The following is a 25,850-nucleotide window of genomic DNA, read 5'->3' on the forward strand; positions in this document are numbered from 1 at the left end:
TTTTCCCTTTGCCAAAGTGAGTTTTCTATAGTTTCTTCCTTGTGATGTTGTTAGTTTAATAGATGTTTGTGTGTGACTTTATCACTGTGTGGCTGAGTCTCTGAATTAGTTCTGTGATGGACCAACATCATCAACATTCCACAAACAGAATATAACAATGGATGGGCTCAAACAGGAATAATGTCCTGTACGTTAATTATTTATCACCATCCAGAGTCCAACTTGCCCTTTGAAGTAATGTCGTGGCACTATCTCACTTTGTTATAATCAACACGGTCACTTAAAGTTACAATAAATCACACATGGGTCATTTGTGCACTTTGAAAATTTTATGACATCCAATTGAGGCTCAAATAAAAGAGGCACACCAGTCCAGGGGTTTGCGGCTGTGCTGAACATCTTATGTAGAGATGAAAAGTGCCTTTGTTGATTGATGAAATCGATCCTACTTTCAAACATACTGCTTTGCCACTATAATTGATTTAGGTTGGACTACAGGGGCTTGGGACTTTTGCAGTGACACATTTATTTCACAAACACTTGCGCTTTTGATGTCCATGACCTTCCTGTGGGCCTTGATCCGGCGCTGGGTGAGCAGGATGGAGAGGATGTGATAATGTGTGGACGGTGACAGTGGTGGGGGTGAATTGTAGCTGCATGACCTCATCCAGCCTCCTGCCCCTGGGAGAAAGTGAGCTCAGGACTGACATGAAGAAGCATTTACGACCTTTTAGCAGACTTAGAAAGCCCTTACCAACGGTAGCACATGATTCAATTTACCTGCCTGGATACGGGATAAAAGGAAATCTCTAAAAGGATGAAATACAATTGGAGAGAGATAAGGGCTTCAAACAAAGGGGATAAGACTCACAACATGATTTACTTTCGCCATAGAGAAGGTCGTCTTGCCTGTGTGACAAGGATTTGTTGTGTCTATTAACATTTTTCAAAACGTTTCGGCCCAGAATATGATCAACAAAGAATTGTGGAATTTTACTATTTCTCCAAGACCTCTCATAAAAGAGCCACATAATACTTATGTTCGCCCTCCAGGCTCTTGGAGCCCCCCCCCCCCCCCCCCCCCCCCCCCATTCAAGGACAAAATAATTTAAATATCCTCGACGAAAGCTGGAACATGGAAATGCTCTACTGATGTCATGCGAATAAATAATGTAGGAATATCTCCGGAGCGCATCCGCGCAGGCTGATGTTTCATCTCTCTCTGATTCCGCTCTTCATTTGTTCTTCCCGTTGCATTTCTTGAGAAAGGATGCGCCTCTTGTTGCAGCCCGTGTGATATACTGATATTTCAATGAATGAACGGTCGGCTGACTGCGAATAGAAACAGGAGGATATTCCCCCGGGAGTGAAGCGCCTCCCCTTTAATCGCTCGGTTGAGTTTTTCTCGGAGCTGGAGTCGCTCTCTTCACTCGCACATTTGCTGTCATTCGTTGGAGCAACTCCGCTGGATCTCACTGCTCGTCTGTGTTGTGGCGCACAGGGTGCCGTTTCCTCTTGTTTCGGGGGCTTTTGTGGAGCAGGAATCGTCCCAAGTTGAAGGTTTTTGTCTCCTCTCGGTGTCGCCTCATTGCCACCGACATGAAGAAACGTGGAATAAAGCATCCAAAGTGGCCAAAGGACTAAAGTGGCTCGGTAAGTGGCTGAGCTCTGGAGCGCAGCGCTCTCTGCTACTATTTAAATCCCACAGTCTGGTCTGGTCACTGTTTCGAAATGTTTAGGGGGAGTTTTTTGTTTGTTTTTTTGCGAGCAAACTATGCCGCGACACTTTCACTTGTTGTATTTCACGTTCGACGAGTCTCAGCAGAAAAGTCAATAAGCAGCTTCAATTTAATACAACTGGCGTTTCTTTGAGTCCACGTGGATTTTGAGTATTCTATATCTCTTTCTGTCTTTGTCTTTACTTTTATATCGCCAGGATAAAGTCGCACTTTATTGTCGGGTGTGAAATGTAATTGCAGCCTTTGGGCAAAGTCCAGATGCCAGACGTTATTGCTCCCTGCGTAAAACAAAAGGAGTGCGTAAAGCCCAGCTGTCGCTGTAGTTTATTGTCACATGAGTGCATGTAAAGCACAGGAATTGTCTGGTTGTGGCTCTGTGCTTAGAGCAGCAAGTCTTGTACAGAGCAGATAGTCTTTTTTAAAAGTGGATTTTCTGACCTGTGGGTTAATATTTTGACATCGTCCAGTATTAGAATATAATTTAAGCTAGAACTTAATCTTTAGACTGTTTTATTATGATGTAAACCGTCTCTAAAGACCTCTGAGCAAATCCAATATACAGCTCATACAATCTCATGAAAAAATAAGGTCAAGCAATAACTCTGTTTGTGGCTGTTTTCTCCCTGCAGACTTCTGCTGTCAGTTCATCACACACCAGCACCTGGAAGCTGCGTTGCCATGGCCAAGTGGCTGAAAGACTACCTGAGCTTTGGCAGGAAGGTCCCTCCACAGCCTCCCACTCCGGACTACTCTGAGAGCGAAATCCTCAAAGCCTACCGGCTCCAGAGAGACCTTGATTTTGAAGATCCCTATGAGGACTCTGAAAACCGGTCCAGGGGGGAATCTGGCACCTCTGACCCCGCCACGCCAGTGTTTGGGTCTCCCATGAAGTCATCCAATGTGGACGTGAAGTCGCCCAAACACAGGCTAATTAAAGTGGACTCTCAGGAGTTGGGTCGCACCAAGATTCTCCTCAGTGCCATCTCTCTCGAGGACCAGCAAGAGCCTGTAAGACCCTCATCCTCTGCACACTTTTATAGGCACTCTAAGATAGAACTAGGCAGCGAGGAACAAATATCTTTTATAGGGTCTCTTTCTCATAAAGCAGAAATGAAGCGAAAGCAAGTGAAGAAAAAAAAACCCAACCCTGACTCTCCTCCACTTGTCTTTCCCATCCCATTTCCGTCAACATGACAGCTTTATTGATCAGACTCCATAAGCAAGTGACTGGTAATGTTTGTCACGAATATGCATAGTTTACATAAATCACATCACATCCCACGTGCCACATAAATTCAGGACTATAGATGAAAGAAAGGATTATTGATGGCTTGAGCGGACCATTGAATCTGAGAGGGTCACAGTCCCCTGAGTTTATGTCCTTACATAAATAATAAATAGGGTTTAGTTTTGCAAGCTGAGAGAGAGTCCCCCACACCAGCACATGTCAGGGGCCATCTACAGTGTGTTGTGTGGTGATGTGTCAAGGGCCACGGGGAGCTATAGCTTATGCTCTGGCGCTGTTCGTATCATCAGGACCCCGGTGCTTTTCTGGCTCTCCGTTTAGCATGTGCCGTAGACAACGCAGCCACTGAGACCAGCTAAAGCAGATGTTGAGCGAATAACTGGAGCAGAAGTGAAGGTTTTACAATGAAATGGTCAACACATTAGGTCGACTCACATATGCTGAGTAAGTTAAGGAGTATTTCAAGGTTTTCATCACTCCAGTTAAATCCATGACTCCTCTCGTGGAAAATGCTACAAGTGCGAAAGTCTTGAGGTGGATTAAAGTAATAGTCTTAACTGGAGTCAAAAGCTCCCCTCTCAGCCTCACGCTCCCTGTGCTCTCATTAATTTCCCATGGTCTGTGGGAACATCCGCACTCTAATTAACATTGCAGATTCCTGTGCATCAATAGATAACCTGTTACCGAATCAACATGGGATTAGAATGTAATTTTGTGAGGGCGTGTGTGCATTCAGCGGGACTTTGGGAAGTGAGCGTTGCTACAGTGATTTCCTTTGTCAGAGCGAGTGAGACACAAAGGATATACTTGTTTCTTGGTTTGTGTATATAAGTGTGTGTGGTTTTCATGCTTGTATAGGAGTGTATGTGTGTGTGGGAGGGATTGTGTGCGTAATACCATATGGTTGCTCATGTTCCTGTCACTGTGCCAGATGAGTATGGTTTCTCTCCTGAGCTTGCATAAATGAACAAATGGCCTGATATCCCCCTCTTTAATCCCAGTCCTCTCTTCCTGTGGTCAAAAAAAAAAACTGTTCGCCTCAGAACCCTGGTGATGATTTATTGCTACATTCTGCCGCCATGTAATAATAGCAGAGGGTGTTTATCTTTTTTTTTTTTTTTTGCGTTTTAAAAAGGATCTTCAATGTGCCACAGTTTCTCTAGTTCGGATGTGATAATAGTATGTGACTCAGTAACCGTCGTGTGAGTTTTCATCTTGAAGTGATGAGTCTCCAAAGTGTTTTGTCTGTAATCAAACATTGAGCAGCTGATTGCTTCTTTTGTGCTGCTACCTTCATCTGGAGTGTTGATGAGATATTGTTTGTGCAGCAATGTTTTTAGCATTCACATTTGTATTGGGTCTGTAGGTGTGCATCCTTGGATACTTAAGGTCAAGTGTTTCATTCAAGAGCTTGATGAGAAGCACTTTGAATTTTGGATCGAAGCCCAAAATAACTGCAGCATTTTTTATCCATCATATCAAGTCGGAGATCAAGGTTAGAAAAGGTTCTTTTTTTTTTTTTAGTAAGTGAGAACTTTGTCTTATAGGTGGTTCCCTCGGCTCCATTGGCAGGGGACACCGATTATTCTGATCCGTTTGATGCTCGATTGGACCATCGACCAGAACGAGAGCTTGGACCTGTTCCCTGTGAGAATAATGGATATATGGAACCATATGAGGCCCAGAGGGTCATCACAGGTCAGTTTCACTGTTTCTTTTCTATGTAAAGTATTGTACGTAGTTTTTAATTCTTTGTTATTTTTTGCTCAGATCAACACCTGATATTCTATATTATTCCCAGTTATTCCTTTTGGCTGGATATAATGAGTCAATGAGTATACATTTGTAGAAGGCTATCATTGTAAAGACCCATGACCAATGAAAATTATTGTGCCCTGCAGTAATACATGTGAGGAATAGCCAAGCAATGTGAAATCCAGTGCAAAAGGGAGAAACATATATATGAGGCATAGTCATAAAATGCCAATTTTGCTTCATATCAGTTTTTCTCCTTATATATTCACAATGGTCAGTTGAAGGTGCCATCATCATTAGGCAGAAAGTGGACATTTCAAAGGGGTGAATTAAGTCTACTTGTCTGAAAAGGGATTGCTGTGCTTTTTGGCACATTCAAGCATGAATAACATGATGCTGCTATGCTTCCAAATAAAGTTCACATCGATCCATAGAAGACTGTCAATTTTAACATGAAGAGGTTCAAATCCAGTGTAATATTTCAGATTTTTTCTTCTTCTTACTAATATTTGAGCCAATTTGGCAGAGCCTATTGTTGAATGTACAGCTGCTGTGTGAGTCTCTTTTAATTGCCACATTTGTTAGAGGGCATTTCATCATTAAGAGTGTTCTTACAGCCCACTTCAGTGTGTTTTAGCCCATCGCTGCTGAGCCAGTTCTCAGCCTCATCAAATGTCGTTCTAAAGAGTCTATTCACTCTCCACTCTCGAACCCCTCGCGTCCCTTGTGATTTTCTCCCGCAATGTCTATCTCACATCTATCCTTTTCCATTTGTCTCTCCTCATATAACATCTCTGTCTGCCCCCTTCCCCTTGCTCTCTCTCTGGTCTGTCCCAGTCATTTAGTGTAAAAGCCTGCCCCCTCTGCGTTCTCCCATTTCTCTATCTCCCCTCATCTCGAGGGCTCCTGTTGGCCCAGAGGGGAGTCTTTGGCTGTCATTCTAATATGTCCTTTGGTAAATTGTATGCTTTGTCCTCTCCCTGTTGTCACTGGTGCTGCTCTTTTTGCTCTTCCTATGAAGTCCATAATATCAGGCATAAATGATTGGAGCATCCCTTACTCTTCCCAAAGTGAGAAACCTGGAATAAAATCCTTTGTTGCTGCAGCTGGATAGAGCCATTGGAGAGATTAGATTCACAGTGGTGATGGCAGAGCTTTTGCCAAAGCATTACCACAGTTCTTTCAATGACGCTGAATTCAGCCTGTCACTCCTGGGCTGTCTGTCAGCCTGCTTTTGTCTGTCTGTTTCAGTGTGTTGTTGCTCATTAAAAAAACCGTGAAGCATCAAAGACAGATGTGAGATTGAAACTGTATTTTTTTTCTCACAAAGGACTCCCTAAAGATGTACCTTTGTTCTATTCTGACTCTACTTTTAGGAGGTAAATCTACTTCAAGACCTCAATCTCTCAAGGTTATCTCTTTCAACCCTACCCTGATTCTTGAGTTTGGTTCATAAGGGTAAAATATTGGTCTCCCGGGTGGCACACATCTGCATGCCTCAACACTTCGCAGACCTCCCTTCTTGTCATTCTTCTCAAGCTTCAATATCTGTCACTCTGTCAGATTGCTTTTTTGCCCTCTGTCCCTACTCCCTGCTTATGTTCCCTGTGAATTTTCCATTTTACTTTTTTTCCTGCGTCTGTTTTTTATCTCCCAACTTTCATCTTCTCCCACTCCCGGCTGCTGCGACACCACGGGCTCCCAGCGCAGGTAGAGCAACATCCAGCCCCGCTGAGCTTCTGTCTCAGTGGCTTAACGTCAAATCGTGACAGCCACCCTGCCTCCTTCCTCTGTCCTCGCACATCGCCCTTCTCCTCCCCTTGCTTCCTCATTGCTTCCATTTCCTTTTCCCTTTCCCTCTGCTGCTCATCACTCTCTCTGCCCCCCCCCCCCCCCCCCCCCCCCCCCCCCCTCTTTGCCTTGCTCCTCCTCTCTCCATTCCCCTCCACCTTTTTCTTCGGAGGGTCTTTCCTCAGGGCCTGTGCTTGGTCACCATGGTGATCACAGGGTGGCCTAATAGCTGTGTCTTGTTGTATGAAGGCTGAAGTTTTTCTGTTCCTTTCACCAGCAAACCCTTCTATTAGAACCCTTTCCCTTCTCAAATGAATATATCTGCCTCTTTGTAAGACTGCCAGGTGTAGACACAAAAGATGCTTACCCTATCATTTTCTCCGTCGTCTGTACCACCTGCTTTGTTGGAGGGTACATTTTTGAGGTCAATATATCAATTGCCATCGCTGATGTTTCCCGCTACAGCTTGCAGGCTCTAATTGATGCATTTAGAAATCATACTTCATCTTCTTTATTGCATCTGTAATCTCAAAGCCTTTTAGCTCAGGTTCTGGGAAGCATTTGATTGGATCCTGCTGAGAAAGTGATGAAAATGTTAACAAGGGATTTTGAATGCTGTTGTGAGACATGCTCTGCTGCGGCTGGGATTCAGGTTGGACAAGAGGAGGGGTTGTCTACTTTGTTGGTAACTCAGCACCTCGCTCATATGACTTTCTGAGGCCAAGGCAAGCTGTGTAAACAGAACATATAATGTAGCTCATCACTTATCTCACTCCTTTAGTTCTTGTCATGTTAGAGCTCAACGGGGCCTTTTGTTACAGTCAAATGTTTGCATGTATAAATTTGTGCCATTCTTAATGTGCATTGACAGAGTTGCAGCGTGGCTCTGGAGGAGGAAGGGTACGTGGAGGGGTGCAGCTCTATGACACTCCCTATGAAGATGAACGGGGCCAGTGCCTGGGTTTTGTGTATGGAGAGTCTCAAGAGGAGGGAAAAGAGAGCAGCAGGCTGCCACAAGATGACGAGAGACCGGCCGATGAGTACGACCAGCCCTGGGAATGGAAAAAAGACCACATCTCCAAAGCCTTCGCAGGTAAGCAGAACAAGTATTTTAGTGCACTGACAGTTTAATCAAGGCAAACAAGGTCAAGCGCAGACAGGCAAGCCAGATAATCAATAAGCTGCATGATTTGGTGACTGCTTCATAAACTGGATTGTCAATTGTCTTTGCTTTTCAACAGGAAAACCATAGCAGTATATAAAAGTTGAATAAAGGTATTTAACAAACTAAAATGGCTCGATTAGGCCACAGTTTTTGTATTTGAATCAACAGTGTTTTACTGCATTATCCAAACAGTTAATCATAGTCAATTATACTTTTGGTAAGTGTTGTTTCTTCTGCATTCAAGCTGCCAGGTTTAATCAGTACTCTCAGTTGTGCAGAATACAGTTGTAGATTGTTTTGAAAGGTCTTAAATTAAAATAAAAAAATAAAAAAATAAAAAATCCCAACCAACAGCAGACCAGTGTTACTAGAGCTCCGGGTGGAATCTGAACAATGATTATCTTTAAAGATATTTCCTTAAAGGGACTCATTTAGTAGAATTAGTGAAGATGATTAAAGCTAGACTCGAAAGAGGCTTTTCAAAAGGTTAAAGCTTTCCGTAGAGCACACAGCGATCCCTGCAGTTGATACTACATGATAAAATAATCATCTAACTGTCTTGACCTTTAATTTAGTGCTGGACCCCCTGTCAGTGCATCTCTAAAGTCTTCTTTAACCCGGGGGGTGGGGGGGTGCTGTGACTTTCACAGTCTCTGTGCAAATGGCACATATCTCCCTTTTTACATTCAAACACCTTCTGCTCACTATTGATTTTCTTTTTTGGTTGCACGTGTGTGGGTGACCACAACCTCCAAGAGGATCGTTAATGCTGACAAAGGTCTCTTGTGTGTCTCAATGGGTAAGAAAGGAATAGCTGCTGTCAAAAAAGAAAAAAAGGTTTCCATTAGAGGAACACGACGGCTGCGTCCATTACCTTTAACAATGATCCTATTGAAAGTATTTTCCAAATTATTTGGCTCATTATTAGTTTTGTTTTTTAAAGTTCCCCTGGCAGGATGAACCACACCATTCATTTCTATTGGATATAAATAAAAAAGGAGAGCGAAGTGGAAATTAGAAAGCTGGGAAGATAAAGAGAGGCAGAATATAACGGATGGATCTTTTAGAAGTGGATCAGTGCAAGTTATGCTGGGCCAAGTTGGCTTAATTGAGCTGCATTTTCGAGTCAGCAAGGTCAAGGTGAAGGGATAATAAATCAACCTTGCCTCCTCCTCACTCCCCTTCATTCCTGCTCGCCTCCTCTTTCTGAGCTGTGCTCCTCATTCTCTCGCCTCAGTTAATTACATGCCTACATGTGCATGACTGATCCATTGCTAATAAGAGTCACGGCCAGTACACCATTGTCTAAATACACGTACATCTACACACAGAGATGTATGCACTCATTATGTGTTCATGCTGAAGTAGCACTGAGCAGAGAATCACTAAGGAGACAAAACGATTTATTTAAGAGTGACGATTATTTGAAAAGACGGCACACAGCTGTTGATTTACAAAGCCAGTGTTACCCATCACCACTTCACACTCACCCCTGGTTTATCTGGGATTTTCTTTCTTCCTTCCTTTCTGCCATTTTTTTCTTCTTTGTGCCAAAGACACTATGCACTCCAGCTGAGGAGCGCTTACAGCACCATTAAAGAAGGCAGTGGAGGAAAACGCTTGTGCAGCTCCAGTTGTCTGACCCCTTGTTTTTTCCATTTGGAGTCAGCACTCTGAGTTGGCATGCTGTCTGTCTGAGCAGACCAGAGCAGTGAAGTGTAAACATACAAACAGTATTTTCTATTCTCACATTTGATCCATATTCCCAGACCCTCTCACGTTGCCAGGCACTGCCTCCATCTGCGGACAGAGAGAGAGGAGAGGACGGTGATGAAATAAAAAAAAAAAGAAGGAAAAAAGACGGGAAAGGATGAATTGCACTTTAAAAGATAGGAAGAGGGGAAAATGAATTATGAGGATGCTGGCGAGAAACAGAAAGGGACATCCAAGGTTATAGTATGTTTAGTGGCAGCTTCTAGGATGTTTGTTGAGGCACAATGCCTCCTGCGGGGAGCAGTGGTGAGCAGTATTAATGGTCGTGGTCTGTGTCGGGGTGAGTCGAATGAAGAAGAGGGGGAGTCAGGGCCATTGTGGCAGGGTGCAATCAGTCATCCGCTAACACAGGCACAGGCTCTCACACATATACACACACCAACACAGCAGCGGTGACAGACCTGTCCCCTCAGCCCTCCCTCCCTGTGGATGTGACACACTCATTCAGATAACCTGCTGCAGGGGGCGAAAAGGGGCATCGTGATCTGCCAGAAGACCCCCATCATCACCTACTCACAAAACATGCACACACATGAACACGCATGGGTTTTTGTCATCAGCTCTGATTATCACCAGGCACCTAATTCAAGGGTGAGAAGAGACTGTATGCAGTATGCGTGTTTGGCACAAATGAGTGTGTGGGTGTGGGGCAGTGGGGAGGGTCGCTGGCACACATGGCATGTGGATTTGCATGCACTGCATTTGCACAGGAGCTCTTTGATTATGATTTTCACAGCTTATCAGTGCTTAAATGTAATTGCCTGGGTGGTTATTGAAAACTGCAGCTGTTTGATTTCAAAAAACCGGCTTGTCTCCAAAACATCTGCTTATTTTCCATCAAACTCCACTTCATACACCTCTCTCAGGGCACCTCATGAGTTGGACATAACAGGCCTCCTTCAGTCCAGTGGGTTTTAATTACATTACAAACCTGTAACTAGTTACCACGATCCAACTGAAAATTACAGCCGTCATTAATCCCTGGAAGTTAATACACCGTCCAGCAGTAAGTGATAAACCCTATGGCCATTTGACATTATTAGTGAGCTAATCAAAAGCAACATCTTATTAGATCTCTGATGGCCACACCTAATGAACAGAGGAGTGCAAGTTTTAAGTATTTCATGTTTTGATGTTTTACAGTCTGCATCAGTAGCTTTTAAGCCGTTTGTTGCCAGCCCATGGCTGAGGAGGGTAAAAGAAAGTTGACCCATGATGAGCGTACTACAAATCAGCTGGAAAAAACAGGATTGGAAAGGTGTATGAATAACATTGCCACCCCTTGCAATTACTGTTATGGTGCCATTGAGCAAAGCACTTATCTTCCACTTGTTCTTGTGCAGCTGCTCATTAGGCAAAAGCAAAGCACTGAGGCTGCACACTGGAACTTCCTACTTTGAAGGCATTAGCCGTAAAGGCAAAGTGAAGGGAATTGTTTTCTTGTTGGATCCGGGCTCAGGTGAACCCTTAAAACACAAAATGAAAAGTCTGTGATTCCATGTACTGTATATTCGTTCGGTGTATTTAATATTCACATCACTGTGTTTGTTTTATGGCATCGGATATCATATCATCCTAATGTGACTTTTAAGTTTTTTGTCATACAAGAAACAGTTTGCATAGAAATTTGATTTAGACGTTGGAAGTAAAACCCACGGGAGAACATGCAAACTCTGTGACTTTTTTCTTTTTTTTACAGTTCAAAGTGATGAAACTGAGGTTACTTTGAATCTCTAAATTGCCTGTAGGTGTGTATTAGCGTGTGTTTCCCTTGTACTTATGATCTGTCCAGGCTGTATCCTGCCTTTCACCCACTCGAAACTGGGATTGGCTAGAAGCCCCCCCTGAACAAAGTAATTTAGAATAGAATAGAATATCTTTATTTATGTAGCACCTTTCACAGACATGAGTCAGAAGGAGCTCTACAGCACTAAAAAATGAAAAAATAAAACCGAGATGAGATCATTAAAAAATATAGAGGCAAGAAAAACATACATAGTTATCCAAAAAAGTCAAAATGAAAAAGTCAAATTGAACAGCGACAGGTCAAAGGCCTGCCTGAATAATTTTCTTTAAACTGCTTCATGAAAGTACCACAGGAGTCAACAGATCTCAGCTGAAGTGGAAGAGCATTCCACAGCTTTGGTGCAAGAGCTTCAAATGCACAATCACAACGGGGTTTGAGCTTGGTGTGTGGGACCGTAAGCAGCATTTGTTGGCCAGACCTGAGCGCTCTATTTGGGGCATACGGTTGAAGGAGTATAGGGTGAGGATTTAGAAGATATTTAGATGAATGGTGACTATTAAAACGAGTTCATGGTACACTTCTCGCAGTAAGCATGTTGCTGATGCTTAAGCATCAACTTTTAGCTTGGGAAACAGGCTGTGCATAAGAAGAAACTGTGACGCTTTGTTCAACATAGTCGGGCAGGGAGTAATTACACAGCGTTTATATGTGTTCATGTGCGTGCAAGCACACACATCCAAACCTGCAGGTGAGATCACTCACAAAGGAAAAGAAAATGGGATTTCCGTTGCTGATTAATTCTACTCTCTGTGGCTTTAAACAGACCTTTGGGACATCTGACAAGCCTTTGTCACTTTACTGGCACATTAGCTGGACTTTTTTCTGTCTTTCACTTGGGCCCTCTTTATCTTTGCCACATTTGCTTCCTCCTGCCCGCTCCTCTTTTTCTGTCACTTTATGATTTCCCTTTGTCTTTCAGCTTAGACCTTCAGTGACATCAATGAAAAACCAGTGCAGGTCTCTGTGTGTATCATCCTCTTTGACCATTATGAGAGATGGAGGAGAAATGATAGAAGTAGAGTAGGTCAAGTGAGGAGAGGAGCAGGGGAATATGGAAAGAGAAATAATGATGGTACCTAGAGGAGAATGGGTTAAGGAGTAGTGAAGACAAGGTATACACTATAAATCCACCGAGGCGTGGGCATAATGTAGATTTCGAAATTGTTAAAATGTTTGGCTCCATATCATAAAAGGGGAATCTGTATGCATGGGATTGTCCTCTCTTTAGGCATAATGTGGTAATTGTCAGTGCTTGTGGTATGCATTTTTTTTTTTAGCCCAGCAGAAGGTCTTTGTGAGCAGAGAGAAGATCGGATGCCAGGACTGTTTGAGAAACAGATGCCTCCATTAATAGACCTAATGAAGCTCGTCTATTGTCTTTGTCTGCTCCTACTTAATTATGACAACACAGAAAACAGCTGGTGTGCTTGAAAAGTCAGTCATATGTCACCCAAGGCGACGAGTCCTCTGTGCACCACAGAAAGAGAAGCTTAGCCTGGTCATTTGCTCCCCCCAGGGAAAATCGCACTAATCCGTAGCAGGTAGTTGATGTACCTGGCACATAAAACCGAGGCAAACTATTAATGGCTATCATCTGTTTCACTATCAGTGTGTGGATTGAGACATAAAAACACAGTTTCACTCATGGATACATTTTTAAATATTATGAAGAATCGCAGCTGTAGGTATATGGAGTCGGGGTGCTTATGTCTGTAAAACACTGACCACATTGTTTTCTATTCAAGAAAACATCTTTTGGTGAATGATGGATCCACAGGCTCCCATCAAAAGTGAATAGAAGCCAGATGTTCCCTGATCACTAATGACTGATCTTATAGGGTGTGTATTTAAATAGTTGTGCATGATTTCTTTTTTATTATTCATTCAGGTTACTAGGAGGTAAATAATTTATTTTTTGTTCTGAATCAATTTATATGAAAATCATATAGTGACGTCGCTTTACTAAATTCTGATTGAAAAGTCTTTTTGCACAGAGTTAAGGATTTAAAGGTTATTATCTCTGTTTAGCTGCGGATGTGCTGCATGAAAATCAGCATATCATAGTAGTCTTGATATGTTCGATGTTTCAATACTGTCTGCTGTTTTTGCTGCATAGTCGTACACAGAAATGCAAAAATATGTGGGAGGCGTTGACAGGCGTCTGTGTGCGTGCGTGCGCGCGTGTGTGTATACATGTGAATACCTTCATTGAAATAATTGAATATTTAGGAACGGTAAAGATTGAAAGCTGAACCTGTGGACACAAAGCTCATATAACCACGTTTGGCCACAAAATCCAGTTTGGTCAAATATCTAATCAGTTCACAATATATCTGAAGAGATCTCATTCAGTTGGTTAAATTCATATCATACATTGTTGCTGATGGTGCTCCATCAGGTCCTCTTACATCATTAGTAGTTTGCCACAGGGCCCTATTCTTGGTTCATTACTGCTCACATTTTACATAAGTAGTAATATACACCCTACTCAGCACTTCAGGGTCCATATTTTTTTTTTCCGAAACAATTTTTCCTTCTCTCGGTTCAATCCAGCTCAAGGCTGGACTTCAAGTGACCAAGTAATTGACCAATTAATTGATTAAACAAGTCGGTGTGCTTAGTGATCAACAGTAAACAGTACAGTTTAAGGCAAATCTAGTTGTTGTATGTTCTTTATTTCAAGCTTTTCCAAGCTGATCAAGAGAATATTTTTATGATAAAAAGCAAGTACCTTTTTTTTTTTTTTTTTTTTATCTATCATCCACTCTGGAAAAAAATGTTCCTTCGAAATGATACAAAATTGGGTATTAAAAGAAGTTTAAAACTATTGAGTTTACTTCATCAAATGTCAGAGATGTTCTTCCAAGCTAACTTCCAAATATAAGAAATGCTTTCATTTATTAGCCGTCTATTAGAAAAATTAGTCAGACATTCACAAAGACAAGATAAACTGACTTGTAAAAAGGTGATCACAGCCATCTAAGCATTGAAGAATTGTCATGAAATTTCCTCTATCTTAGGTACCCAACTCTCTGAGTTTATCTCCACCTAAGAAGAGTGAGCACATTTATAATCTGTAATGAATGGTCTTCATTTTCATTGTCCACAAAGTGCTTTTGTTTGCCTCTCAGTTAAACTCCTCTCTTTCCGCGCATCTATTTCAATTTTGCTTGAGAATTAGAGGTGTGAAATGTGATGTGGTGGTGAGCTGTCAGGCAGCGGAGTGTGGCCTCGTGTTGTTTCAGTGTGTCAGGTGTCTGTTTGTGTGTATAGACCTGTGTGTTTGCGTGCGTGTCTCCCATTGAGAAGTGCCAGGCCACACTTTAATCCTGGCTTCAGCGGAGGTGCGGCCCGCTCCAGATGGGGCCATTGTACTGCGCCATGCATCAATAATTCACGGAGAGCCAGAGAAAGTGGCTGAGTGTGTCTGCCTGCTCAATAATTAACCGAGGAGGGAGAGAGGCATGTATGTACAGCCCGGGTCGCTCTCCAAACGCCCATTCAAATGGCCTTTGATGTCGCAGGCCTGGGGGGTCTTTGGATTTGGCGGCTCATTAAGATGTTACTCCTCTTTTCCTTTTATTTGTTTTGTAATCCGTTTTTGGAGGGAACTGAGCTGAGTATTCGGTGTGAAACTGGCAAATTGCAGTGTGTGTGTCTGTGTGCGTCGGTGTGCGTGCGTGCATACAGTACATTGTGACCTGCCATAGTATATAATGAGCTATTTTCAGTTCTGTCTCACAACAACACACCTTCTGTCACGCTCCTACTGTAGGTAGGACAGTGAATTGAACATTATTTCGCTTCCACAAGCTTCATCTCTTTTGTCACACTGTGCTGCACTCCTTATGAAGTCATTTTTGTTTTCATCGTATCGACTGCTAAGGGAAATTTCTTAAAGTGTGCTGCTCAGATGCCTAAAAATAACTGGGCCCCTGACTTCTGCTCCTCTTGCAGTTTTATCTCCTCAGCATTCTTTCCTTTTATCTCCCAGGATAATTTGAAGTAAATACAGTCTTTCAAGCCCAAAGGTTGTGTTTTTCACATGGGTGATAAAGCAATGAGAGGTGAACTGGAGGATATTACCTGTCATGACAGGCGGTGGAGTTAACGTTATCCCTGCCACCTCCCCCTACTTCTTCTCCCACTCTTGCCAGTGCTTTCCTTCCTGCCACCCTTTCCACATCACACTTCTTTGTCACTCTCCCTGCCTCCCCCCTTAAAGTCTTGCATATGAGATCAGTCTTGCCTTCTTAACCATCACTACATTCTCTCACCTTTCTTCCTTTGAGTTGACTTTGCTCTAAGCCATCTGCTGTTTTTTTTTTTTTTTCTTCCTGCCTTTTCTCTCGCCTCCTCCCCACTCTCCGCCTCTTTTAGAAATGAGGGAGTTGTCCGAGTTGCCCTGGCCTGCCCCGGTGGGTCAGCTGGAAGAGGAGCCCCCCATCAGAGAGCTAGGTGACCTCTCACCCTGAACACCACTGCTACCAACCCCCACTTCCCATGCTTTCTTTTAGCAACTTAAACACACACATATCCAGTTGCCACGACCTGCGTGAACCATGTTGTTGTCCTACAACTGCACTACCTCCACCCTGAACCCACAGTGGGCTGCAACCACAGCACCTGCATTTGTGTCTGCCTGTTGCTATTCCTGGTGGTAGGTTTGGAGTGTTTGTACGCTCACTCCGTGCTGGTTTCTTCTGTTTTTGTTGTTCTATTAACCATGCATGCAGAGCTTCCAAGAGATGAGGATATCTACTGTCTTCATGTCAGGGTAGTTAGTAGTGCCGTGGCACACTTAATGGTTAATTATAAGTTCCCCAGATTGAATTTCTAGAAAGGAGGCACTATTGTGGTAAATAACACTTCATGTGTAATTGTATGTGTAGTTTTCTCTCAAACAGTGTTGGTATGGTCTACATTAAGGATTCTTGCAAAGCCAAATGCAAATTGTCACTGCCCTAGGATTTATTTGCGTTAGTCGGCTCATTAAGGTGCCACACCTTTTGTGTCTGCATGTCAACGGTGCAGTTTAAAATAAGTCCCTGACATAGACACACATGACACAAACCTTCTGTCTCTATCTGCCCTCTTGGACTCATAAACACATTGATGATGATAGTATGACAATCATGCTGACAGTGTTGTTGTTGTCAGCCCTGGACCTGCTGTCCAGGACTGTGACACATCCATCAGAGGTCTCCGTGCTTTATGTTGCATGTTGTAGTTTTCCAATAGCTGGATGTCCTGTGTTTCCCCTGGTCTGACTGAGAGGTTTAATCCCTCATCATCTTATTGCTGTGTGAATATCATGAGTCACTTTTTTCTGTCCTTGCCTGTCAACAGTGCAGTTTGATGGTGCGGAGTGGGATCGGTCCTCATCACCTACGGAGCGGTTACGTCCTTCCGGGCCCAGGTCCAGCCCTCTGGCAGGAGGTGGGATGAAGTTTCGAATGCCTCATGACGGTCCTACAATGGTCGGGGAGAAAGTGGACCCTACCCTACCTCTGGAGAAACAAGTGTATGTACTCATGTTAAAGCCATAAAAACACTTGACCTATTGGCCATGCCTGCTTTGGTATTGAGAAGTATCTGAAAGTGAATTACAACATTGACTGTAATTTTTGCCATTATTGTACTGTATTACACAAGATGGAAATAATGCAGAAATTCTCAGTTCATGATGGGACACATGAAAAATAAACAATTTGGTGTATTCTCCAGTATGGTTAGGTTGATGTAGGATTACACCGGACAATGTCTCTACTGTACATCCTTGCCTTGTAGCATTCAAATATATCACACTAATAATCAAAAAAGCTTTTTTTCCCCCCATCTATTCAATTTGCATAGTTTAAAGGTATGCCTTTCAAGCCTTTCACGGATATTCACCCAACATTGTCATTATAGTGGTTTTCAATATTGTACATTTCTCCAAATAGCAAAACCCAGTTTAATTCCACCACTTTGATCCTTTAATGACTTGGACATATTAGAATTAAGCGCTTATGTGTTCCAGCTAAGCAGCACTTATCAGAGCTCACAGAAGAGCAAAAGGTTAGAATAAGAACTAATTAAGTCAGACCATTAAAAACACACATTTACTTTGCTCTTAATTTCAGACATCATTGGTGTAATTTATGTGCCGTTTCTGCACACATAAAGTGCCGTTTTACTAATGAAATCCGAACACAAGACACCCCTTAAGCACAGATACACATTCGCACGTACACACATGACACATGCTGTTTTGCTTTCACAAACACATACGTGTACAAAAATTCACTTGGGAATGTTATTTGATTCTTATGCTCCATTACTCCCTGATGATCTCCTAAGGACTGGTATGAGCCTTGCAGTTTTCTTCAGCTCTGTTTGAAGGTACAATATGTGAGATTTAAATGCTGCTGTGCACATCGGGTGGTGGTCATGAGTCTTTGTGGCATCCAGTCTAACTCTCAGGTTCTCAGCAGATCAGTTAGACTTTTTTTTTGTTGTAGCAGTTTTGTCATGCTGTTAGCAAATTGCGGTTTGTTCACTCCAGTCAGCAACAGCCTGAGGCATTATGTGCTCTGCTTGCGAGCCTGTACATCCAACTTACAGCTAAGTATCTCCAGAAAGCCTTGGCTTAATTTGTTAAAATGCTGCATAGGTGTTTGTTTCCACTAACAGATAGACTGAAAAGATGTTCTATGTCAAATATGCAGCTGGCAGTGGTTCGACCTCTCGCCTTATAGTGAACCGGTCATGCATTAAAATATGGAGTTTGCATGTTCTCCCCGTGTGCATGTGGGTTTCCTCCAGGTACTGCTGTTTCCTCCTTCAGTCCAAAAACATACATGTTTGGTTAATTGGTGAACCGAAATTTCTAGGTGTGAATGTGTGTGTGTGTGTTGTCTGTCTCTTTGTGTTTGCTCTGTGTTGGATTGTGACCTGTCCAGGTTGTACCCTGCACTCGCCCATCCTCAGCTGGGATTAGTGCAGCCTGCTGCGATCTTGAATTCTAAAAGGCATTATGATTTTGTGTGGCCCATCTTCCTGCCAGCACAAACAACACATACATATGTCTGATTCTTAATGCAGTGTTTTTACATGGACTTGAATATCCAAATAATCATTCAGCACAGGTTTGTGTTTGAGCATGTACCTATCATATCTTGAATTGAGAGGCCTTGGTATGGTCTTCTATTGCCTTTGAGGATTCCGATTTTGCAATTTGGAATACTTCTGAATGATCCAAATTACACTTGCTTATACATGAAATTGCTTAGCATCTAAGTCTCTAACTCATAGAGATAATTTCAAACCAATAAATAACCCAACGCTGCTGTAACTTCTATGTATACAATATTACTTAGCCCAGACGTGATAAACACTATGGTATCATTTTCTCTTGATAATTGAGAAATAATGATTTCTGAACTGGCTACACAATGGTGTAGTGGTTTGCACTGTGGTCACTGGTCCATGTGCAGGTAAGGCTTTGGGGCTCCTAAGCATGGAATCTGCATTTTCTCTCTCGTCGTGCATGGCTTTTTTTCCCAGGTGCTCCAGTTCTCTCCCACAGTCCAACAATTTGTGTTTGCAGATAAATATTATTGGGGTTTTTCAAATAATAATTATATTTGTTTGGTCTGGCGACGTGTCAAGGGTGCAACCTGCCTGCAAAGTCAGCTGGGTTCGCCACCAGTCCAACTTGGTAAGAAGTCTCAAACCCAGATCCTGCAGGGCTGCAGCCCTGTATGTTTTCCATGTCTCCCTCCCCTGAATGTCCTGATGGTTCATCACCACATTCAGCACAAAGCCAGACAACGAGCTGCTCATTGCAATCAGCTGTGTTGAAGCAAGGAGACATGGAAAACATGCAGGGCTGCGGTCTCCAGGATCTGGTTTTGAGACCCCTGCAGTAAAACTTTTATTACATTTCCAAACATACAATGTGAAGGTCTCGGCGACCTTAATGTGAACTGCAACTTTTCTGATTGGCTGACACGTACAACCATGATGCAGTAATTCTAGCTGTGAGTGCATCTCTTAATAATCCTCCACTTTATATATTTTATTACATTCTGGAACAGTCTTCACTACATATATTATATGAGTCTAGACAGACATTAATGCTTCTTTGGTGATTTGCGGAGGCACACAACCACAAGATGGTGATTTCAGTTTTATAACTGATGACTGTGTAGGTAGATGAGATGGCCCTGATGCTACCCGGGAGAGGGCGAGAGTATAATGACTTTGGTGATCCCCTCATCTTGGTGTTAGTGTGTGTTTCTGAGTTTAGGACCTAAGCTATTGGTTGGATTGACAATAAATTTTCTTCAGGCATTCATGCCCCCTTCGGATTAATTGTAATAGTTCTGATAGTCATTTTACCTGCGAGCAGCACCTCTCATAACTGCATGCTAAGTGGTTTATTGCTTGTTTGAAATTATATTGTTGGTCAAACAAAATGTCAAACATTCACTGTTGGTATTGTAGCATTATTGTACTAAGTCTCATTGTTAGAACTGTCTTTCTCTCTGAATCATTTGTGTTATTGCATCATTAATGTCGAACTTCATGTTTTAGCCTGTTAACGTCTCTCCGTGAAAAATCGGTTTGTTATTAACAATCACCACTTGCCATATCTAATCCTGTCTTCATTTGTGCTCAATCAGGTGGTACCATGGCTCATTGTCACGTTCGGAGGCTGAGTCGCTGCTAACACTGTGTAAAGAGTGTAGCTACCTGGTGAGGAACAGTCAGACAAACCGCTCTGACTACTCCCTGTCCCTACGGTGAGATACAAGCACACACAAGTAGTCCTGGAACACCTGCCCACCTTTAATGTTATTCTCAGATGAACAGCATTGCAATTTAATGGCACATTTCTCTCTTTTTTTTCTGCTTTGCGACTGAGTAGTGCAAGCAAAGTGTGTGTGAAGCCACCTGAGCTCTGGTTCTCATGTTGTAGTCTCCCACACCTCTCCCCATCTGTTTCTCCCTCCTCGCTTTCTCTTTTTCCCCTCCACCATCACCTTCACTTAAGATCACTGCCACACTGATTCCTCTCCCGATACTCATTTGCGGTGCACAATACTGCTTATCTGGTCAAATCTCTCCCTTATAATTACTCCCATGATCCATTGTCCTGGCTTCACACCCTTCTTCCATCATCACTCTGTTCTTGCGCCATCCTTGGATCCTCGCTGTGGCCTTCCTCCTTGTACCCAGTGGGCCCTCTAAGTGGTAATCAGGCAGGTAGAGCACACTTCAGTGCACACATCATCCTCCACATAATCACTAATGAATATGAATTACCTTCTGTGGGACACACAAGAAGGGAATTAAGCAAGGGAGAAGGAGAGGGAGTGAGGGGAGGGGGAGACACTGAGTGTCACCGTGTTCTGCCGACATATAAACAAGCTCATGCATTACTCATTTACATGAGTGGAGTGAATCTGACACACACACACACACACACACACACACACACACACACACACACACACACACACACACACACACACACACACACACACACACACACACACACACTTGCCCAAGCAACAAGGTCAGTACCACTACTACTTCCCCAGCTAGGACATGCAATGTAGGAAAGAGGTTATCTATCTGTCTGTCAATAAAACAGGATGATCCGAAACAAGCTGCCATGGTTTAATGCAGTCTCACCACTAGTATAAAAAGGTTCTAGTCAAAAGGGTTGCTGAGATTTTAGAACTTGACTTCCAATACAAAGAAGTGAGATCGGACAAGAAATAGAAGCTAGGTGTATTTGGAAGTGAAAATGAAGGTGAATTACAGAAGAATAAGATTTAAACCTTTAAAAAGACATCACATTTTGTAATACAACTTCCATCCATCCATCTTTCATGCTGCTTATCCTATTTAAGGTAGCGGGGCGCTGGAGCCGATCCCAGCCTGCGATGGAGGAGGGCAGGATGCACCTGGACAGGTCTCCAGTCTGTCACAGGGCAAACACACAGAGATAAACAACCTCACATTCACACCTAGGGACAATTTAGGGATACCAATTAATGTCACATGTAATACAACTTTACTTTTCTTAATCGATGGATTCCTCAGATGCTTTAGGGTTTCCGAAAAAAGTGTCCGTATGAGTAATGCGTTTCTACGTGCAGCCCTTCAAACAATTAGAAAGTTTTTCGACCTCAAGATGTAGCGTCTTCTTTTTTTTTTTTTTTGCAACCTTTTGCATTTGTGATCAATATGTTAAGTAATCCTGATCTGCTTTGCCCCATCATAGATTGAAAAAGATGCCTTTACTAATGAAAGAAAGTTTTGGTGGTAGAAACAATACAATTCTTCCCACTCTGGATTGAAAAGTATCCACAGCCTTTATCTGGGTGTTTTGGCTGGTCGGTGAAAAGCCCCAGATGCTCTTGTAGCCTTCAGAAAGGACTCTTTGAAATAACGACATACCACCTTGACACCGTGGTGGGAATGGAGCACCTGCATGTTTTGAGTGTCGTCTTTCCCTTGAAAATGTGAATCACATTTCCAATATGCCCAGATAAAGCAGAAACGTGATTAATCAAACGCATGACTCAGAAAGGTTGTTTAGAATGTGTAACCACCACAAAGTGAGTCAACACTGAAACGAGTTACCAGATTCAAACTAGCATGTATTATGGATGAGGACTTGCAGATTTTCATTTACCATTGGATACAAACTCCCCAAACAACGTCACTGGATGAAAGCACTCGATGAACTCTGAACAGTGACATCATGCAGCGCCTGACTGTCAGGCCAGTGGGACGATAACACACTGCTGGTTGTTGCCCTGTTTGTAGCCACAGTGAGTGTTTTTGGTCTCACTGCTCTTCAAATTTTAATTTAGTTCACTAGAACAATCATAATTATGGTGGCCGGCTTCAGTCCTTGTCTTTCCCTGTGCTTCTATAATTAGACGGGCATCATGACAGGCTCGCTGGCTCTTAAAGGGACAGTTCTGTTGTGGCTGCCTAGAATTTGAATAGGAGGTTTAGTTCACTCAGCAAATCCACTTTCACAGTCCAGAGCATTTGTCTTCTGTTCTTCTGACTCCACTCATCCATCCATTACAAGTTCTTTCCTTCCTAATTGATGACATGGTGGTAAATGTGGTGAGACTCACATTCTCAATGTTAATAATAAGGAAATAGATATAAATCCACACTGTTACATAAAGAGTCATCATGTGACAAAACTCGTGGAAGAATGTTTGAGGTTTTATTAGTCCATCCTTTATTCTTCTGTGTTTTTATTTTTTATGGAGAAATGTATTACCTCCCCTCCTCTTGCCCTTTTCTCAATCTCAATTTTTTTCTTTTGTCTCACAGGAGCTGCCAGGGTTTCATGCACATGAAGTTCACCCAGTTTAAAGATGGCAAGTATGTGCTGGGGCAGAACAGCCCACCCTTTGACACCATCCCAGAGGTCATCCACTTTTACACCACACACAAACTGCCGATCCGAGGTGCCGAGCATCTCTCCCTGCTGTTCCCAGTACTGGTGCAGACACTCTGACTGACCTTGATGCTACACTCGGACCTCCAGGATTTCAGTGTGATGAGACACTTCAATTACGAATGTTTGGCGGGACTTTCCCCGCAGAGTGACGTCTCTTTCTCCTCCTGATCGACTGGACAACTTGTGATTATTCAGCAGAATTCTGTTGTAACAGGTGTCGGTAACAACCATAGGTGATCAATTCACATGGAACGCAATACATCCCAGAAGACATCTCAATCCACTTCCTTACATTTTTTTTCACAGCTGTTAGAAACACAGTTTGTGTTAACAGAGCTGGAGCTGGGGGAAAAAAAATCTGAATGTACCGAGGTCCTACTTAAGAGAGCACCAATAATAAGTTTATGCTGTTTCACACAAACACTTCAGTGCAGTGGTGAAAATATTGCTGTTGTTACGGAAAAACCTTGCAAGTCATTTTGTGCAGATTTTTCATGTTTATACCCGAATCAATAGATTAAATTGTGCTGTAAAGAATGAGAAGCATTTTACACAGGCAGAGAAATTGCTGTTTTCTTTTATAAATGCTGTAAAATTAATGTTTGAAAACAATAGTATTCATGATACCAAAAAGATCTATTTTGAGGGAAAGAAGGTTTTTACCCGCAGCAGTTATATTTGAAAGGATTTTCTACACAAAGCCACACCTGTTCATGTCCATCCAGTCTGTTGTGTGTTCTTTGCTTAAGATTTGCTTGACACATCTCTCTGTTATTGTTGATTGTTCATGATAGGCAACGGAGAAGCTGTGCTGTATTCGTACTTGTGTTGACCTTTCTGACCTTTATCTGTTGTTGCTTGCCTATGTTGCTCTTGGTAAACAATGCTGGGCTTGTTTGAAGCAACCTGTTACTGTTGTTGTGTCTTGACTGGCTTAAAGATAAGCTAAACTAGGAGTTGCAGGCGACATACAAAGCAAAGAAGACAGAAGAAGACTCAAACAAACCTGGAAACTGAATATTGGCGACATTGTCTTTTATTTTACGATACAGATTTGAGTTGGTCAGATTTTCAGCTGGCCAACTCGTCACATGCTGGTGAGTACATTGTATTGAGGGGCAGTGGTGGCCTCGAGGTTAGAGAAGCAGACCTGGGATCAGGAAGTTCACAGGTTGGAATCCCACAGCTGACGGGTCGCCACTGTCTTTCCTTGGGCATTACCCTTGACCCCCATCAGCCCCCCGGAGCGACCCGCCCCTGGCTACACCGCCACATTCTAGAAATCGGATTGATCAATGCTGGAAAAAAAAAAAAAAAAGATTTCCCCAATTGGATTAACTAAAGTATGATTGGTTTAGTTTAGAATATGCCATCTGGGGTATGGTTCTACTGTTTACTGGCGGCTGCAGCCAGTAATATATGGAAATGAAAATCGATGCTATTGTCAGTGGTTTGCAACTTATCAATGCACAATCTGTTGATTGAAAAAAGTCGCAGATTGATATTCTAGGTGAAAATATCTTGTCTTTATTTCATGGAGAAAAAATGGCCAAAATAGCCTGATGAAGAATATCGTTGATCAGATTTTAGACTCCTTACAGCCTAGAGAGGAGCAAAAGAGGCACAAAGGACTTGGCAAGATTGCGTGCTTCACATACTCAAACGCACACACATTTGCTTTTCTTCATCCATTAACAGCAGGGTTGGGAGGGAGAGGGTGAGGACTGGGGGGGGGGGGGGGTGAGGTGTGGCTGAGGAGGGGTGAGGCAGCCCTCATTATTTGGCTGCGCTGCAGTGAAAAGCACTGGGATTGCTTTCATTACTGAACCAAATGAAATCGCAGAGGCTGATTACCCGCGTGACGGAGAGAGGAGACGGGCTGGATCACTCTCTATTGGGGGGAAAAAAAAAAAAAGAGTGAAGGAAGAAGAAAAAAAACAAGAGAGAAGAGGAAAGGGAGGAGGAGCTGGAGGGATGGGAGGCAGACACCGCCTGCTTGCACTTCCTCAACAAGATTCCAAACAAGTGTGTGTGTGTGTGTGGGGGGGGGGGGGGGGGGGGGTTGAAAGAGTGAGACGGTGACATGGAGGAGGCTGCCACAGTCCCATTTTTCAAACATGCTTCCCTGGGGAGGAATATGAATAATAACGACAGAAGCAATACAACATTAAAAAAATCTAACAAATATCATGCTCATATCTGCAGGCTTTTGTCTGGCACTGCTTTTGAGTTTGTTAGGTTTTTTATATCAGACTGAAAAATGCCCAGTATGAGGTTTTTTATTTATTTATTTTTATTTTTATTTTTATGAGCACACTGATTAGATTGGAACAAATAGCACCACCCTCTCAGCATCATGCAATTAATCTCTCCGTGTGTAGGTGTTGCGTTGTATGTTTGCACCATTCTGTGTATGTGTATGTGTACATGCATGTGTGTAGTTCATACTTGCAACAGAATGTGCATAAACTCAGATCTGGTCCGTGTCGCTAATTATAGTGTGACGGCAGCTGTTAATGCATCGGATAAGCTCAGGAATGAACACCTGTGATCGCCTGTGATGGTTATTGAGCTACATTCTGAAGAACCACATGACATGTACATGGACAACTGACGAGTACATGCTTATCAGTGTTTTTAATTCCCCAAACTTTTTTCACAAGTATGCGTTTTGAAATCTCAAAGAAGGAAACACCTCAGTGTAAAAAAAAAAAGAAATTATTGGACAATGATGTTAAAGTTCATGTTATTTTATTACACAGGCTGGTGCACTTTAATAGTATTCCCAACTAAAGTGTCTGCTACTAAAAATAGCCTTCAATAAAGTGGTCCAGTGAAAGAAACGGTATCACAAAAAGGTTTCGAAATATGTTAACATACATTTGAGACTGGGAAGAGATCACCAACTATATTAGAACAAGAAACATGGACTGTGGGCAGCAGGCATGTTGTGAGTGTATTAATACCAACACCGATCTCTGGACCTCCAGGATTTTCACTGTGAATAACGTCCAGTGACCGTCCCAGCGAGCGACTGCAGTTTCTTTTTTTCTTTTTTCCCTCCATCCATCTATTGACCTCGTATTCAG

At 42.7% G+C, this 25,850-nt stretch overlaps 1 protein-coding gene across 3 annotated transcripts; it reads left to right on the forward strand.

Moving 5' to 3' along the window:
* The first annotated feature begins 1,385 nt into the window (after positions 1–1,385).
* On the forward strand, positions 1,386–23,672 carry shdb (Src homology 2 domain containing transforming protein D, b). Of its 3 annotated transcripts, none has more exons than XM_080472679.1 (8): positions 1,386–1,653; positions 2,369–2,747; positions 4,533–4,683; positions 7,403–7,624; positions 15,657–15,734; positions 16,626–16,800; positions 19,946–20,065; positions 22,632–23,671. In XM_080472679.1, exons 2-8 carry the CDS (start codon positions 2,418–2,420, stop codon positions 22,816–22,818), a joined length of 1,263 nt encoding a protein of 420 aa, XP_080328805.1. In that variant the 5' UTR covers positions 1,386–1,653; positions 2,369–2,417; the 3' UTR covers positions 22,819–23,671. The 3 variants fall into 3 exon arrangements, 2 of the variants coding, with proteins under 2 accessions (XP_080328805.1, XP_080328806.1); XR_013935674.1 differs by having other exon boundaries at positions 1,427–1,653; positions 19,946–20,524; positions 22,632–23,664; XM_080472680.1 differs by lacking the exon at positions 15,657–15,734 and having other exon boundaries at positions 1,429–1,653; positions 22,632–23,672.
* Positions 23,673–25,850: the final 2,178 nt, after the last annotated feature.

This window comes from Lipophrys pholis (assembly GCF_963383615.2).
Source record: "Lipophrys pholis genome assembly, chromosome: 10".
Lineage (NCBI taxonomy): Eukaryota > Metazoa > Chordata > Actinopteri > Blenniiformes > Blenniidae > Lipophrys > Lipophrys pholis.

Coding starts and splice junctions, on each gene's coding strand:
- shdb (XM_080472679.1), top strand. CDS start 2,418: ATGGCCAAGTGGCTGAAAGACTACCTGAGCTTTGGCAGGAAGGTCCCT. Junction 2,748..4,532: donor TCGAGGACCAGCAAGAGCCT/GTAAGACCCTCA, acceptor TTTGTCTTATAG/GTGGTTCCCTCGGCTCCATT. Junction 20,066..22,631: donor GACTACTCCCTGTCCCTACG/GTGAGATACAAG, acceptor TTTGTCTCACAG/GAGCTGCCAGGGTTTCATGC.